This window comes from Cetorhinus maximus, chromosome 17, assembly GCF_964194155.1.
Source record: "Cetorhinus maximus chromosome 17, sCetMax3.hap1.1, whole genome shotgun sequence".
NCBI lineage: Eukaryota > Metazoa > Chordata > Chondrichthyes > Lamniformes > Cetorhinidae > Cetorhinus > Cetorhinus maximus.
Window position 1 is genome coordinate 64,270,262 of NC_135895.1, and position 14,648 is coordinate 64,284,909.

At 44.1% G+C, this 14,648-nt stretch overlaps 1 protein-coding gene across 2 annotated transcripts in view; it reads right to left on the reverse strand.

Moving 5' to 3' along the window:
• pde4dip (phosphodiesterase 4D interacting protein) overlaps positions 1 to 14,648 on the reverse strand; it is a 545,686-nt gene that overhangs the window by 15,701 nt on the left and 515,337 nt on the right. For both annotated transcript variants that reach the window (XM_078561344.1, XM_078561345.1), the window contains 4 exons: positions 9,347 to 9,463; positions 5,403 to 5,614; positions 3,528 to 3,671; positions 350 to 488 (listed from right to left, as the gene is read on the reverse strand). In XM_078561344.1, coding sequence (XP_078417470.1) covers positions 350 to 488; positions 3,528 to 3,671; positions 5,403 to 5,614; positions 9,347 to 9,463 — 612 coding nt within the window. The remainder of the gene's footprint in view (positions 1 to 349; positions 489 to 3,527; positions 3,672 to 5,402; positions 5,615 to 9,346; positions 9,464 to 14,648) is intronic.

A 14,648-nucleotide genomic window follows, 5' to 3' on the forward strand; every position in this document is an offset into this window, starting at 1 on the left:
TTTAAGGCAGGTTGGGTTCCTGCTTCAGAATTTGAACATTTTAACCTCCCAACTGATTCAAACCCATCCATTTTGGAAGGTAAAAAGTTTATCATCACAATTGTGCAGTCATGTGAGTTGACAGTGAAATTGGTGCTTTCTCCACAAGCGTCAGATTCAAAGGAAAGATCACCTTGGGCACATCCTCAAGGCTAGACTGGGAACTTATTTGCTGCTTGCTTTGCCAAGGCAGAAAAATGGCATTCATACATATTAAAGGGAGTAAGAAACACACATTTGTAGAATAAACATGCTATTCTGTTGTATATCTGTACAATATAAGGCAACTTGAAGTATTGATTCCACATACACTGGTTGACAATGAACTGTTCCATTCCTTCCTTCACTTGATTCGTGGCCTTCAGCCGACTGATTGCATTCTGCAGCAGGCTCTCCTGTTCTGTTATCTTATTCCTCAGCCTGCAAATCTCTTCTTTCATTGACTGCTCCTGTAATAATCACAGCAACCAAATTTAAACCATGAGGGGGACTGCAATGATGCCACAAAATACCATATATTGCAATGCTACTCTTACTTCTGACTGGATGCTACTGGTAAAGACTAAAGACTTGCTTTTATATTGCTCCTTTCATAACCTGAGGATGTCTCAATGTTTACAACCAATGAAATACTTTGGTCCAGATTTTTGCCATGATAGAGAGGCTCTCCATCATGGCCAAAATACCTGAAATGGCCAAAAATCCTAAGTCCCACCTGCCCCCATACATGGCACTTCCTATTTTCGTGGGGGCGAAATGGAGTTGGGTTGGGATTCATGCATACATGGTTTATGGAGGGCAGCCAGCCATTTAAATCATCAGCTGCCTCCACTGAAGTAGGATTTTGGTAGGCCAAGGCATGAAACCTGATAGTGGTCAGAGCTGGTCCTTGGTAAGAGCTGGTCTGAACATTGTAGATTCATTTGGATAGCCAGGATAGCCCTTTGGAGAGATAAGGCACACTTTGGGAGAGGTAAGACATACTTTGAGATTTTTAAAAGTAGACACAATTGTGTGTAAAAAGTACATGGACTTATTGGAGCAGTCAACAAAGTGCCCAAAGCTGTCAATGAACTATTAAAATTCATTGGAACTGTCAAAGCTGACAACGGATTTAACTCTGGGCTTTAAATATTTTAAGAAAGTGTGGAGCTCAAAAAAAATCAGTGCTTGATATTTCATTCTGCCTGTTGACATAGGCCTGAGGGTTATCATTACATGATTTGTGCTGGAATGACTGATTTTACAAACTAACATTATCACAGTAGGGTGCCTGTCAAGTGAGCAGTTTGATTGACAGCTCCAAGTGGTTATAGAATAAGAAATGTTTTCAGAAGAGATTAATTGAAAGAATTTCAATGTATTGAATTTTTTTTTCATCAGTGTATTGTTTTTAAAATAGTAACATCTTAATAGACATACATATGTCAGCCTGGACCCTGAGGTTTGCCCATGGTGGATACTAGGTGAGTTGGCATGGAGGGAGCAAGGGAAAAGAGGGTTAGTATGGGGCATGGGTTGGCACTAAATTAGGGGCTATAACAGGCACCCCTAAACTGCTCACTTGACAGGCAACCCACTGTGATAATGTTAATTTGTTAGATCAGTCATTCCAACACAAATCCTGTAATGATAGTCCTCAGGCCTAAGTCAACAGGCAGAATGAAATATCAAGCACTGATTTTTTTTGAGCTCCGCGCTTTTTAAAAAAATTTAAAGCTCAGAGTTAAATCCATTGTCAGCTTTGACAGTTCCAATGAGTTTTATTAGTTCATTGACAGCTTTGACAGTTCTTTGACAGCTCCAATGAGTTCATGCACTTTTTACATACAATTATGTCTACTTTTAAAAATAGGAGTTATAAGGGGCCAAGGGGATGATTGGGGACATGAGTTGGCATTAGAGTTATGAAGGGCAGGAGGAGAGCATGAGGTGGCATGGATGGAGCATGGGGAGTGTGTGGGCAGGGGGGTGAGGGTTGGATGGGGTGTTTTATGTTTTAATCTTTAGGTTTTCTTATTATTTTGGACACAGTGCCGGAGCTCCAAGGCAGGCCTGTCTCCGCACTCAGCAGCCTCTTCACTTCTTCCCAGGTTGTTCGCCCCAACTACTATTCTACCCTGTTCACCTCCCCAGCCCCGCACAAGACTGAGAATCCGACTTCTGGGCAGCCATTTTTAAAGGTCAGGCTGTGGAGTTAGGATTCTCCCATCTCTGTGCACTCGACCTGGGAGCGAAAATCTGGGTTCTTGTGTGGTCAGCGCTGCAATGTAGGAAACATGGCAACCAATTTGCAAATAGCAAGCACCCACAAAAACAACAATCTGATAATGAGAAGGTCATCTGTTTTAATGATGTTGGTTGAGGGAGAAGCCTTGGCTAGGGCACCACAAAGAGCTCTCTTGCTCTTCTTCAAAATAGTATCACAGGAGCTTTTATGTCCACCTAATGGGGCAGACAAGGCCTCATGTTATTGTGTCCTTTGGAAGATGGCACCTTGGACAGTGTACTGGAATGTCAGCTTAGATTTTTTTGCTCAAGTTTCTGGAGTGGGACTTTAACACAACCTTCTGACCCAGAGGTAAGTGAGAGCTAGTACTGAGCTGAGGGTGACACCACACATACCCCGCAATTTGACCCTCAGCAGACTTTCAGTCCCATCTGCTTATGGCCCATCTGGCTCTGGGGTGTTACCAGAGCCAGAATTCAGCATCCTTCTAATTTCCTTTGCTCTCCAGTGAGAAAACAAAGGAATCATTGACAGGCAGAGGCTATCTCAGCATCCTTAGCTCAAGTAAAAGGTTTACTCATCAACTCTTCATTGGCATGATTTATATCTGGTCTTCTCAAGATGACTGTTTGAACACACAGTCTTACATCACATCATCACTGTCACAGTGCAGAATTTTGAAATTCAGCAGAACTGCCTTCACGTAAGCCACTGATTACAACCGGGTCTTGTGATAGAACAGTTAGTCAATAATAATATTGATGTATTCAAGTGTTAGTAAAACTCATGGAGACATCAATCAGTTGTTTAACTCCACCTGTGATACACTGTCACATTGAATGAAGCAGACCCACCCTGACTGTTTTATACATTCAAGCACTGTAGCTGGGGGATGATGAACCATTCATTACCTGATTCCAAAAATAGACTGAAATATGGAGCAAGTTTTATTTATAGCAAGTTAATCTTCTGTTCTGCTATCGTGGATGGTGTATAGCATATTGAATCCCAGCTAAGGAAAGGATAGAAGATGCATTTTAAGAGGGAGTTCAAGTGATAAGGGAATAAACTAATCTTATAATGTCATTTGTTGTGCTGTATATTATTCGTGTTGGGTCTTGCCTGAGCAAATAGAAGCAGGAGCAGGCCATTCGGCCCCTTGAGCTTGCTCTGCCATTCAACATGATCATGGCCGATCTGATTGTGGCCTCAACTCCACTTTCCTGCCTGCCCACCAGCAGTGAATACAAAGGCTTACCTTTTGATTATTCTGCATGGTACTATCTGGATTTGGCAGAGCTGCTCTCCAGAACATCTTCAGTAAGGAGCAAGTTTCATCCAAGATCTGACGCAAAGTATTGGTATTGGAGAAGAGCTGCTTTACAGTCTGATGATCCAAATCCTGCCAGGTTAAATTCAGATACAAGATATAACCTCTTGTGATTGCTAGTACTTGTGTATATAAATCCCAATTTATTGTCAGACTAAAAACACATAGACTGCTCTCCTTCTCAATAAAATGATAAGGAACATTAATGGTTCCGTGGGTCACTTTGCCACTTGCTACACTACTAACATACAAACTGTGATGGCACAGTCTGATATTCTTCCTTCCTGTCTCCAGGAGTACAGAAACCATTATGTGCTGCAAAATACCTGATCATCCTAGTCTATACCTATTCCTCTAACTAGCAATTCCATTCCCAACCAGATATTTATCCAGCTCCTCTTTGAAAGGGTTAATTGACATCAACAACTGCTTTGTCTGAACTTCAATGCAAAGCTTACCTCACCAGTACATGTTAATGATAAACATGATGATGCAGCTGACAATTAAAATACACTACTTAATTATTCACAGTATGCAGTGAACTGGCAGATCAAGTTACAGCGATGCCACAACTGTCCAATGTATTTAGCAATATTGCGCTAAACCAGGCTTGTCCAATGTCCAGACTGCGGGCCGCATCTATGCAGCCCCGGAGTCAGTTTTCAAAATTCAGGTCAAACAGATGAGTTTCAATGGAAGATTCTGCATGCAGCTGCTCCTCAAATCAGAGGCTGCTTCTCTCCTGTATTTTCTGCTGATTGGCTCACTAGTGACGCGAACACCAGTGTTGGTGAGCATGCTGAGGCCTGCTGGGCCGAGGGACGTGGGAAGCGACGATAAGTTGGGGCTGGAGCCAGGTGAGCGAAGGAGCATTGGGACGGGGCCTGGGCAGCCAGGAATGTCAGGGCTGGGGCTCTGGGAGGTGGTGGTGGGGGGCGAAATGAAGTCATGTTGGCTTGAGGAGGAGATGGTGCCGTGGTTTGTGTGTGTGTGTGTGTGTGTGTGTGCAGGCATGTGGGAGACTGCTAGAGACTATGTGTGTGTGGGGTGGGGGGAAGAGTGCGAGAGACTGGTGTGTGAGTGGGTTGGAGGCAGGGAGTGCAAGAGGCTGTGCGTCTGTGTATATGTATGTGTGTGAGTGAGAGAGAAGTGGGGAAGAGTACGAGAGACTGTGTGTGAGTGGGTTAGAGGCAGGGAGTGCAAGAGGCTGTGTGTTTGTGTGTGTGTATGTGTGTGTGTGTGGGTGAGTGAAAAAGGGGGGAAGAGTACTAGAGACTATGTATGTGTGAGAGAGGGGGAGTGCGAGACAGTGTGTGTGTGTGGAGTGACGAGGTGAGAGTGACTGAATTTGTGTGTGTGGGGGTAGAGTGTGAGAGACTGACTGAGTGTGTGGGGGGGAGTGCAAGTCTACCTTGTGCCCAGTCTCAGGTTTCTCACACACTCTCATCACCACACACCAACACATACACACACACCCACTCACAGTGGGTGAGGGTGAGTGAGTGAGCATCCTGAGACGGAGTGAGCCAGACACACACACTCTCACGCTCTGGTCATTTTTATTAATTACACTTTTTTAATTTAACAATTTTTTGTTATGACATTTCTGTACTTTTGCTCAGCAATTGTTTCTTTCCTTAAAACCCAGCATTTTTCTGAAATTCAGTTTATTGTTGGGCCAAACCTTATCTTTCTGTAATTTGCTCATCAGCCCCTTGAGTGAGAAAACTATGCAAACGTGGTCCCCAAGCGAAAAGGTTGGACAAGCCTGTGCTAAGCAATTTCTTGGCTTCCTACTCTTACCTTGGACCCGTCGATTTCCAAAAAAGCAGCATTAACACAGGATTGGACGATGGACTCCATCCTCTGAACCAATATTCTGCCCTCCATAATCTGCTGCTGAAGCGCATTATAGTCATTAATGTGTCCAACCACATGATATCCATTCTTCTTGGCAACCTCATCATCTATTGCAGAACAGGAGATCTGGCTCATGGAATCACTGAGATAACCATCTAAAACAATGGGGAAAGAAGGAACACGGACCTCAGTTCAAGCCCTTAAACACTAAAGAACTGTATTCTTTTCTGCACTATCAAAACAACTTACTTAAAATAGCACATAGAAATTTCACCTAAACAGAAACCAATTAATTCAAAATGATGCAGAGAAGAATGATACGGGGCTTCTCAAACTAGCGGGCCGCAGCCCCAGTGGGGTTGCGAGGCGAGATTTTAAATCCTTGCTTTTTAAATGGTGGGCTTGGCCTAAATGGCCACTGTGCGATGTCTGATTCCTGCTGCAAAAAACCCACTGGAAAGCTAAGTTTTTAAAAATACATGAAGGTTGAGCACTCTGCACCCCATCCCTGCTCTCACAGGCCTCTCCATACCCCACCCCTGCTCTCACAGGCCTCTCCATACCCCACCCCTGCTATCACAGGCCTCTTCACACCCCACCCCTGCTCTCACAGGCCTCTCCACACCCCACCCCTGCTCTCACAGGCCTCTCCATACCCCACCCCTGCTCTCACAGGCCTCTCCACACCCCACCCCTGTTCTCACAGGCCTCTCCACACCCCACCCCTCTGCTCTCACAGGCCTCTACCTCCCCCCGCTGCTCTCGCAGCTCCCACTGCGGGATCACTGTAATTTTTAAGTCTCGTAATGGGGTCACAGTGAAAGAAAGTTTGGGAAGTACTGCTCTAATGGGCTGCCAATGTTTCTCTCTTTGCAAGAGAAGGGCGGGATCTTCCACTCTCCTTTGAATGGGCACATCGCGATGGCAGAGAATGGGGCTTTCACCTTCCACCAAGATGTACCCCTGACCTTCTGGCCTTGGGTTATTAATGTTCTGGGGTCAGCTCCCTGGCCTCTGCTTGGGAATTGTAACAGGATGTCAACAGAGTCTTGTTATGGCTGGACTCTGAAGTCTGTTGCAGGGTAGGAATGGGGGAAGTTACATGCTTACTGCAAGAAAATTAAAATCTTTGTGAAAATGTTGAGGCCTCCTTTCGTCCTAGGTGTAGCTGAACATTTCAAGGTCCCTGCCACCAATTTTAGATTGCTGAACCCCTCAGCCTAACAGGTTAACACTCGTGGTCAGTGGTTCCAACCAGCAAATTGCAAGAAATGAATTAGAAGATGTATTTCTTGATTTGTATGTATGTGTAATGCATCCACTTGTGAGTGGACACTGACTGTCTCTAAGCCAAGGATACAGGAAATGTGTGGAGTGTAGGGGGAGGTGGGGCTGGAGGGAGTGTGTGCCAGAGGAATTTCTCAGCCTTGTGCATCACAGATACATCAAAAATTCAGCAGTAGTAGGCATGACATCCAGCCCAAAATGCCCACCTGGTGAATTGCTCCATCTAGTGGCACAGCCAAGGGCTCACTTCTATCTGTATAAAGGAGCACTGATTTTCTGACTAACTCTATTTTAACAACAGTGTTGACTTGTTTAAAATTAAACGATTAGTATCAGGATTAAAATAACGGCAACTGGAAAATCTAGGCTGATCAATACATTGTGCTGCTAATGTACCATTGTTCTTAATATACCATACCGTACATTTTTTTTATTCATTCAAGGGACTTGGGCTTCGCTGGCTGAACCAGTATTTATTACCCATCCCTAATTGTCCTTGAGAAAGTGATGGTCAGCTGCCTTCTTGAACCACTGCAGTCCATGTGGTGTAGGTAGCATCTGTAACCTTGTAGCATTCAAAGCTACATCGCTACTGCAGGGTAATCACAGATTACTGCATTTTTTCATACATGGGATGTAGACGTCATTGGCAAGGTCACCATTTATTGCCCACCTTGAATTGCCATTGAGAACTGCCACAGTTCCTATGGTGCAAGTATTCCCACAGTGCTGTTGGATAGGGAATTCCAGGATATTGACCCAGAGGCAGTGATGAAACAGTGATATAGTTCCAAGTCAGGATGGTGTACGACTTGCAGGGAAACTTGCAGGTGATGGTGTTCCCACACATTTGCTATCCTGTTGTTCTAGACGGTAGAGGTAATCGGTTTGGAAAGTTCTGATGAAGGAGCCTTGGTGAGTTGCTGCAGTACAGCTTAATTGGCACCCCTTCCACAAACATTCATTCCCTCCACCACTGACGTACTGATGCAAGATGCACTGCAGAAACTCACCAAGGCTCCTTGAACAGCACCTTCAAAACCCACGGCCATTACCATCTAGAAGGACAAGGGCAGCAGACACATGGGTTCGCCACCACTTGGAAGTTCCCCTCCCGTCTTGACTTGAAAATATGCCACCGTTCCTTCACTGTCGCTGGGTCAAAATCCTGGAACTCCCTCCCTAACAGCACTGTGGGTGTACCTACACCACATGGACTGCAGCGATTCAAGAAGGCAGCTCACCATCACCTTCTCAAGGGCAATTAGGGATGGGCAATAAATGCTGGCATAGCCAGCCACGCCCAAATCCCATGAATGAATAAAAAACAAAGATGGTACACACTGCCACCACAGTGCACTGGTCCCTCATTCCTGGAACCATTTTTGTAAATCTTTTCTGCATCCTCTCTTAAAATATTCACACCCTCCCTAAAGTGTGGTGCCCAGAATTGGTCACAATACTCCAGCCATTGCCGAATCAATGTTCTGTAAATGTTCATCATAATTTCCTTGCTTTTGTATTCTATACCTCTTTTTATAAAGCCCAGGATCCCATATTCCTTTTTAACCACTTTCTCAATCTGCCCTGCCATTTTCAATTGTTTATGCACATATGTCTCTGTTTCTGCACCCCCTTTCGAATTATACCCTTTGGTTCATATTCCTTCCCTCGTTCTTCTTGCAAAATGTATCACTTTGCATTTCTCTGCATTATATTCATCTGCAATGTATCCGCCCATTCCACCAGCCTGTCTATGTTCTCTTGAAGTCTATCACCAGCTTCCCTGCAGTTCACAATAATTCCAAGTTATGTGTCATCTGCAAATTTTTAAATTATGCCTTGTACATCCGTGTCTAAGTCATTAATATGTACCAAGAAAAGCAGTGCTTTTAGTACCAATCCCTGGGGAACATCACCTTCCTCCTATCTGAAAAACAACCATTCACCACTACTCTGTTTTCTGTCCTTTACTGAATTTTGTATTCATGCAGCCACTGTCCCTTTTATTCCATGGGTAACAACTTTGCTGACAAGGCCATTATGCAGCACTTTGTCAAATGTCTTTTGGAGATCCATGTACACCACATCAACTGCATGACCCTCAGCAGCCGTGTTTCTTGATCAAAAATTCAATCAAGTTAGTTAAATACGATTTGCCTTTAACAAATCCTTGCTGGTTTTCCTTAATTGATCCACCCTTGTCCAAGTGACTGTTAATTTTGCCCTGGATTATCATTTTTAAAAGCTTTCTTACCACTGGGGTTAAACTAACTGGCCCGTATTTGCTAGGTTTATCCTTACACCTTTTTTTTTAAAAAATGGTGTAACATGCAATTCTCCAGTCCCCTACAGTCCCCTGTATCTGAGGCAGATTATGACCAGTACTTCCTACCTCTGCAATTTCCATCCATATTGAGACCAGAGGGTCAACGAATAATGAGGTAGACACATAGCAGAAACAAGGATACATATTAAATAAAAAGACATTAAACAAAGGGATACTTGACAGACAAGAGATAGATAAATAACAGGTGAAGAAGTAGGCAGAATTTTAATCTAAGGATAGCAAAGAGTGACAAACAAAGCTATAGACCTACCATGTCGATGTGATGTGTCTTCCATGTTAAAATCCTCCACTGAGGAAGTTGTCTTTGGGTGCAGTTGGAATGGCGAAAACAAGCCAGTGTCTCGAACAGGTGGTGATGGCACACAATCTGCAAAGGATTATTGTAGTAATTACAGTTTTGACAAATGTAGGACTGTAGCTTTAAGAATAATCCAGTGTTGTAAGATCACATGATTTGTGTAAACCAATGAGTTAGCAGCGTGGGAAAATTCTTGGAGAGAGTTCTTCTTTAGTTATAGAGTTTGATGCACACATGTAGCTGCTGCTGCTGTCTTGTAAATAAAGTTTAATGTTTCCACCAAGAAAAGTTGCCTGGAAAATCAACTCTATAACAATTATAAATGGAAAAAAGAGAAAACTATGGATAAATATAATTTTCCCATAACAATATCAACATTAATCTTTATATTATCTGTCAGTTGAATTAAGGAAAAGCTTCTTATAAATTTTTTAAAAATAATGATGCAGGCAAAGAGAAGTATCAAATCACCGACCAATTCAAAGTACAAATGCTAATATGGCTAAAAGTAATCTGAGGTAAACCTCTGCTTCAATGTCGAAGATCATAAACAGAAATACTCAGGGCTTGGAACCGACAGAACTATCTAATGCTTTCTGGAGTCATTTTAACACAACTTAATACAACTATATCTTGTGTTGTGTTACATTATCCTTTAACAAGTAGTGACAATTGTGTTCATCAATGGGTGCCTTGCAGGTATGAGTTCAATGCTGCACTCTGAAGCAGGAAGCTGTGAGAGTCAGGTGAATTTGCCAAATTTTGGTTCAGTGAGCTTGGTTCTTGCTCAGAATGCTACTTAAAATCTTGTTTGAGATGAAAAAGAAGTGTTGAAGCTGTTCAACTTGAATCTCATCCCCAGTAGCTATTCATGGTGAAACATTGATTACAGTTATGGAACAGTCTGTGGTCATTTATCTCACCTTCCTCACTGAATATCTTGGACGCTGAGTGGTTAATGAGATGGGAAAAATTGAGTTATTTTAGAAAGTTCTTTTTGACCCCAATCTTTGTATCTGAGGCTCGCAACTCCCAAATCATTTGTTTCAGGTAGTTTTGTTCTTACTGTCAGAGTTTCGCTCTGACTAATCGCCATGATTTTTTAAAAATTCATTCATGGCTGGGCCAGCATTTATTGCCCATCCCTAGTTGCCCTTGAGATGGTGGTGGTGAGCTGCCTTCTTGAACCGCTGCATATGGTGTAGGTACACCCACAGTGCTGTTAGGGAGGAAGTTCCAGCATTTTGACCCAGTAACAGTGAAGGAACGGCGATATATTTCCAAGTCAGGATGGTGAATGACTTGGAGGTGAACTTCCAGGTGGCGGTGTTCCCATGTATCTGCTGCCCTTGTCCTTCTAGACAGTAGTAGTCGTGGGTTTGGAAGGTGCTGTCTAAGGAGCCTTGGTGAATTCCTGCAGTGTATCTTGTAGATGGTGCATACTGCTCCTACTGTGCGTCGGTGATGGAGGGAGTGAATGTTTGTGGGTGTGGTGCCAATCAGGTACTTTGTCCTGTACGGTGTCAAGCTTCTTGAGTGCTGTGGGAGCCGCACTCATCCAGGCAAGTGGAGAGTGTTCCATCACATTGTGCCTTGTAGATAATGGGCAGGCTTTGGGGAGTCAGGAGATGAGTTACTTGTCGCACAATTCCTAGCCTCTGACCTGCTCTTGTAGCCACAGTATTTATTTGGCTAGTCCAGTTCAGTTTCTGGTCAATGGTAACCTCCAGGATGTTGATAGTGGGGGATTCAGTGCTGGTAATGCCATTGAACGTCAAGGGGCATTGGTTGGATTCTTTCTTGTTGGAGATGGTCATTGCCTGACACGTGTGTTGCCACTTGTCAGCCCAAGTCTGGGTATTGTCCAGGTCTTGCTGCATTTGGACATGGACTACTTCAGTATCTGAGGAGTCGCGAATGGTGCTGAACAATGTGCAATCATCAGCGAACATCCCCACTTCTGACCCTGTGATGGGAGGAAGGTCATTGATGAGGCAGCTAAAGATGGTTGGCCCGAGGATACTGCCCTGAGGAACTCCTGCAGTGATGTCCTGGAGCTGAGATGGCTGACCTCCAACAACCACAACTATCATCCTTTGTGCTAGGTATGACTCCAACCAGCGGAGAGTTTTCCCCGATTCCCATTGACTTCAGTTTTGCTAGAGCTCCTTGATGCCACACTCGGTCAAATGCAGCCTTGATTTCAAGGGCAGTCACTCTCACACTCGCCGCTTGATAGCACTGTTGAGGACCCCTTCCATTACTTCACTGATGATCGAGAGTAGACTGATGGGGCAGTAACTGGCTAGGTTGGATCTGACCTGCTTTATGTGTACAGGACATGCCTGGGCAATTTTCCACATAGCCGGGTAGATGCCAGTGTTGCAGCTGTACTGGAACAGCCTGGCTAGGGGCGCAGCAAGTTCTGGAGCATAAGTCTTCAGTGCCATTGCTGGAATATTGTCAGGGCCTTTGCAGTATCCAATGCCTTTAGCCGTTTCTTGATGTCACGTAGAGTGAATCAAATTGGCTGAAGACTGGCATCTGTGATGCTGGGGACCTCTGGAGGAGGCCGAGATGGATCATCCACTTGGCACTTCTGGCTGAAGATTGTAGCAAATGCTAATGGACTAATGTGCTGGGCTCCTCCATCATTGAGGATGGGGACTATTAAACAACTCCTCGAGTTGTTTAATAGTCCACCATTAATGACTGGATGTGGCAGGACTGCAGAGCTTAGATCTGATCCGTTGGTTGTGGGATCACTTAGCTCTGGCTATCACTTGCTGCACATGCTGTTTGACATGCAAGTAGTTCTGTGTTGTAGCTTCACCAGGTTGACACCTCATTTTTGGGTATGCCTGGTGCTGCTCCTGGCATGCCCTCCTGCACCTTTCATTGAACCAGGGTTGATCCCCTGGCTTGATGGTAATGGTAGGGTGGGGGATATGCCAGGCCATGAGGTTACAGATTGTGTTCAAGTACAATTCTGCTGCTACTGGCCCACAGTGCTTCATGGATGCCCAGTCTTGAGATGTTAGATCTGTTCGAAATCTATCCCATTTAGCATGGTGGTAGTGCCACACAACACAATGGAGGGTATCCTCAATGTGAAGGCGGACCTTCATCTCCACAATGACTGTGCGGTGGTCACTCCTACTGATACTGTCATAGACAGGTTGGTGAGGATGAGGGTGTTTTTTCCTTCTTGTTGGTTCCCTCACCACCTGCCACAGACCCAGTCTAGCAGCTATGTCATTTAGGACTCAGCCAGCTGGGTCAGTAGTGATGCTACTGAGCCACCCTTGATGATGGTCATTAAGTCCCCCAACCAGAGTACATTCTGTGCCCTTGCCACCCTCAGTGCTTCCTCCAAGTGGTGTCCATCATGGAGCAGCACTGATTCATCAACTGAAGGAGGGTGGTACATGGTAATCAGCAGGGGGTATCCTTGGCCATGTTTGACCTGATGCTGACCTGGGGTTTGGAGTTGATGTTGAGGAGTCCCAGGGCCTCTCCCTCCTGACTGTATACCACTGTGCTGCCACCTCTGCTGGAGGGACAGGACATACCCAGGGATGGTGATGGTGGTGTCTGGGATATTGTCTGTAAGATATGATTACATGAGGATGGCTATGAATGAGACAGCTCTAGCCATTAGCCATTAGCAAGGAGGACTTTGCAGGGTTGGCAGGGCTGAGATTGCCATTGTTGTTTCCAGTGCCTAGGTCGGTGCCAGGTGGTCCGTCTGGTCTCATTCCTTTTTTTGAGGCTTTGTAGTGGTTTTATAAAACTGAGTGGCTTGCTAGCTAGGGAATTTAAGGGTCAACCACTTTGCTGTGGGTCTGGAGTCCCATGTAGGCTAGGCCAGGTAAGGACAACAGATTTCCTTCCCTAAAGATGGGTCTAAGAACTAACAATGGTCATCATTAGACTTTTAATTCCAGATTTTTATTGAATTCAAACTCCACCATCTGCCTTGATGGGATTTGAACCCAGGTCCCCAGAGAATTACCCTGGGTCTCTCAATTACTCATCTAGCAACAATACCACTATGCCATTGCCTCCCTGAGCAAGGTTACAGAGGTTACATAGCATAAAGTGACCCAAGTGATGCCAACCTGTCCTTATAGTTGAGTAACTCTGTCATTTGACAAACCTCTGTATTAACAGAAGAAATAACCTTTCAGAGATTTAAGCCACATGGTAACTTCCAATGCCCAAGTTACCAAACAGTGTCCCAAGTTAAGATTTCACATGGCAGCAAGTCAAAATACCTGTCAAATTTACAGACCCAGATGTGAAGTTACGAGCTACTTGCTTGATTACATTGGGTACCTGGGGTACCTCCAAGCCTTAATATCACAGTGGGGACCAGTCAAACTTGGACAAAGCAATCTGACATTTGCGGGAGAAACGGAACTCTAGGGAAAAAATATTATTCAGTATTTTAAGTTTCCAGTTTGAATGAAATTGTTTAACTGTCCTGACCCTTTATGCTCACCAAGTCTTTAGGCCAATTACAGGTTAATTGCTGTTGGTGAAGGAAGTTTGCAGATTGACAGGGACTGGTAAACTTTCAAATCCTATTCAGAGAAAACTGAAATGAAATGACTGCTAATCCTCCTTTTTAAGTACTTGTAACACTTTAAAGCATCTCAAGTGTGATCATTTCACACTAGGTGCAAGACTTTAAGACATAAAGATATAACATGATGGTAACTCATGATAAAATATATCATTGTGGCCTTGCCATGATACAATTGTATAATTTGTCCAGCATATCTCTCCATCTGCAAAAAATAGAGCCCAGTTGAAAAGCTACAATTCTTTTCAAGTTCTTTTCAAGGGAATACATTAAGAATTAAAAGTTCACAACTGTACTTCTCACACTTCTCACAGTGGACCTAAAGTTTGTTGGCATGCAACTGAGTTAAGTGTATGCAGCTTCAAAATTTTATATTTCAATTAGTAACTGAGAATTGTCAAATACGAGGAGAAATTATAGGGTCATAGAGTCATAGAGGTCGACAGCACAGAAAAAGGCCCTTCGGCCCATCGAGTCTGCGCCAGTCAAACAAGTACCTAACTATTCTAATCCCATTTTCCAGCACTAGGCCCATAGCCTTGTATGCCATGGCATCGCAAGTGCACATACAAATACTTCTTAAATGTTATGAGGGTTTCTGCCCCTACTACTCTTTCAGGCAGTGAATTCCAGATTCCCACCACCCTCTGGGTGAAAAAAATCTTC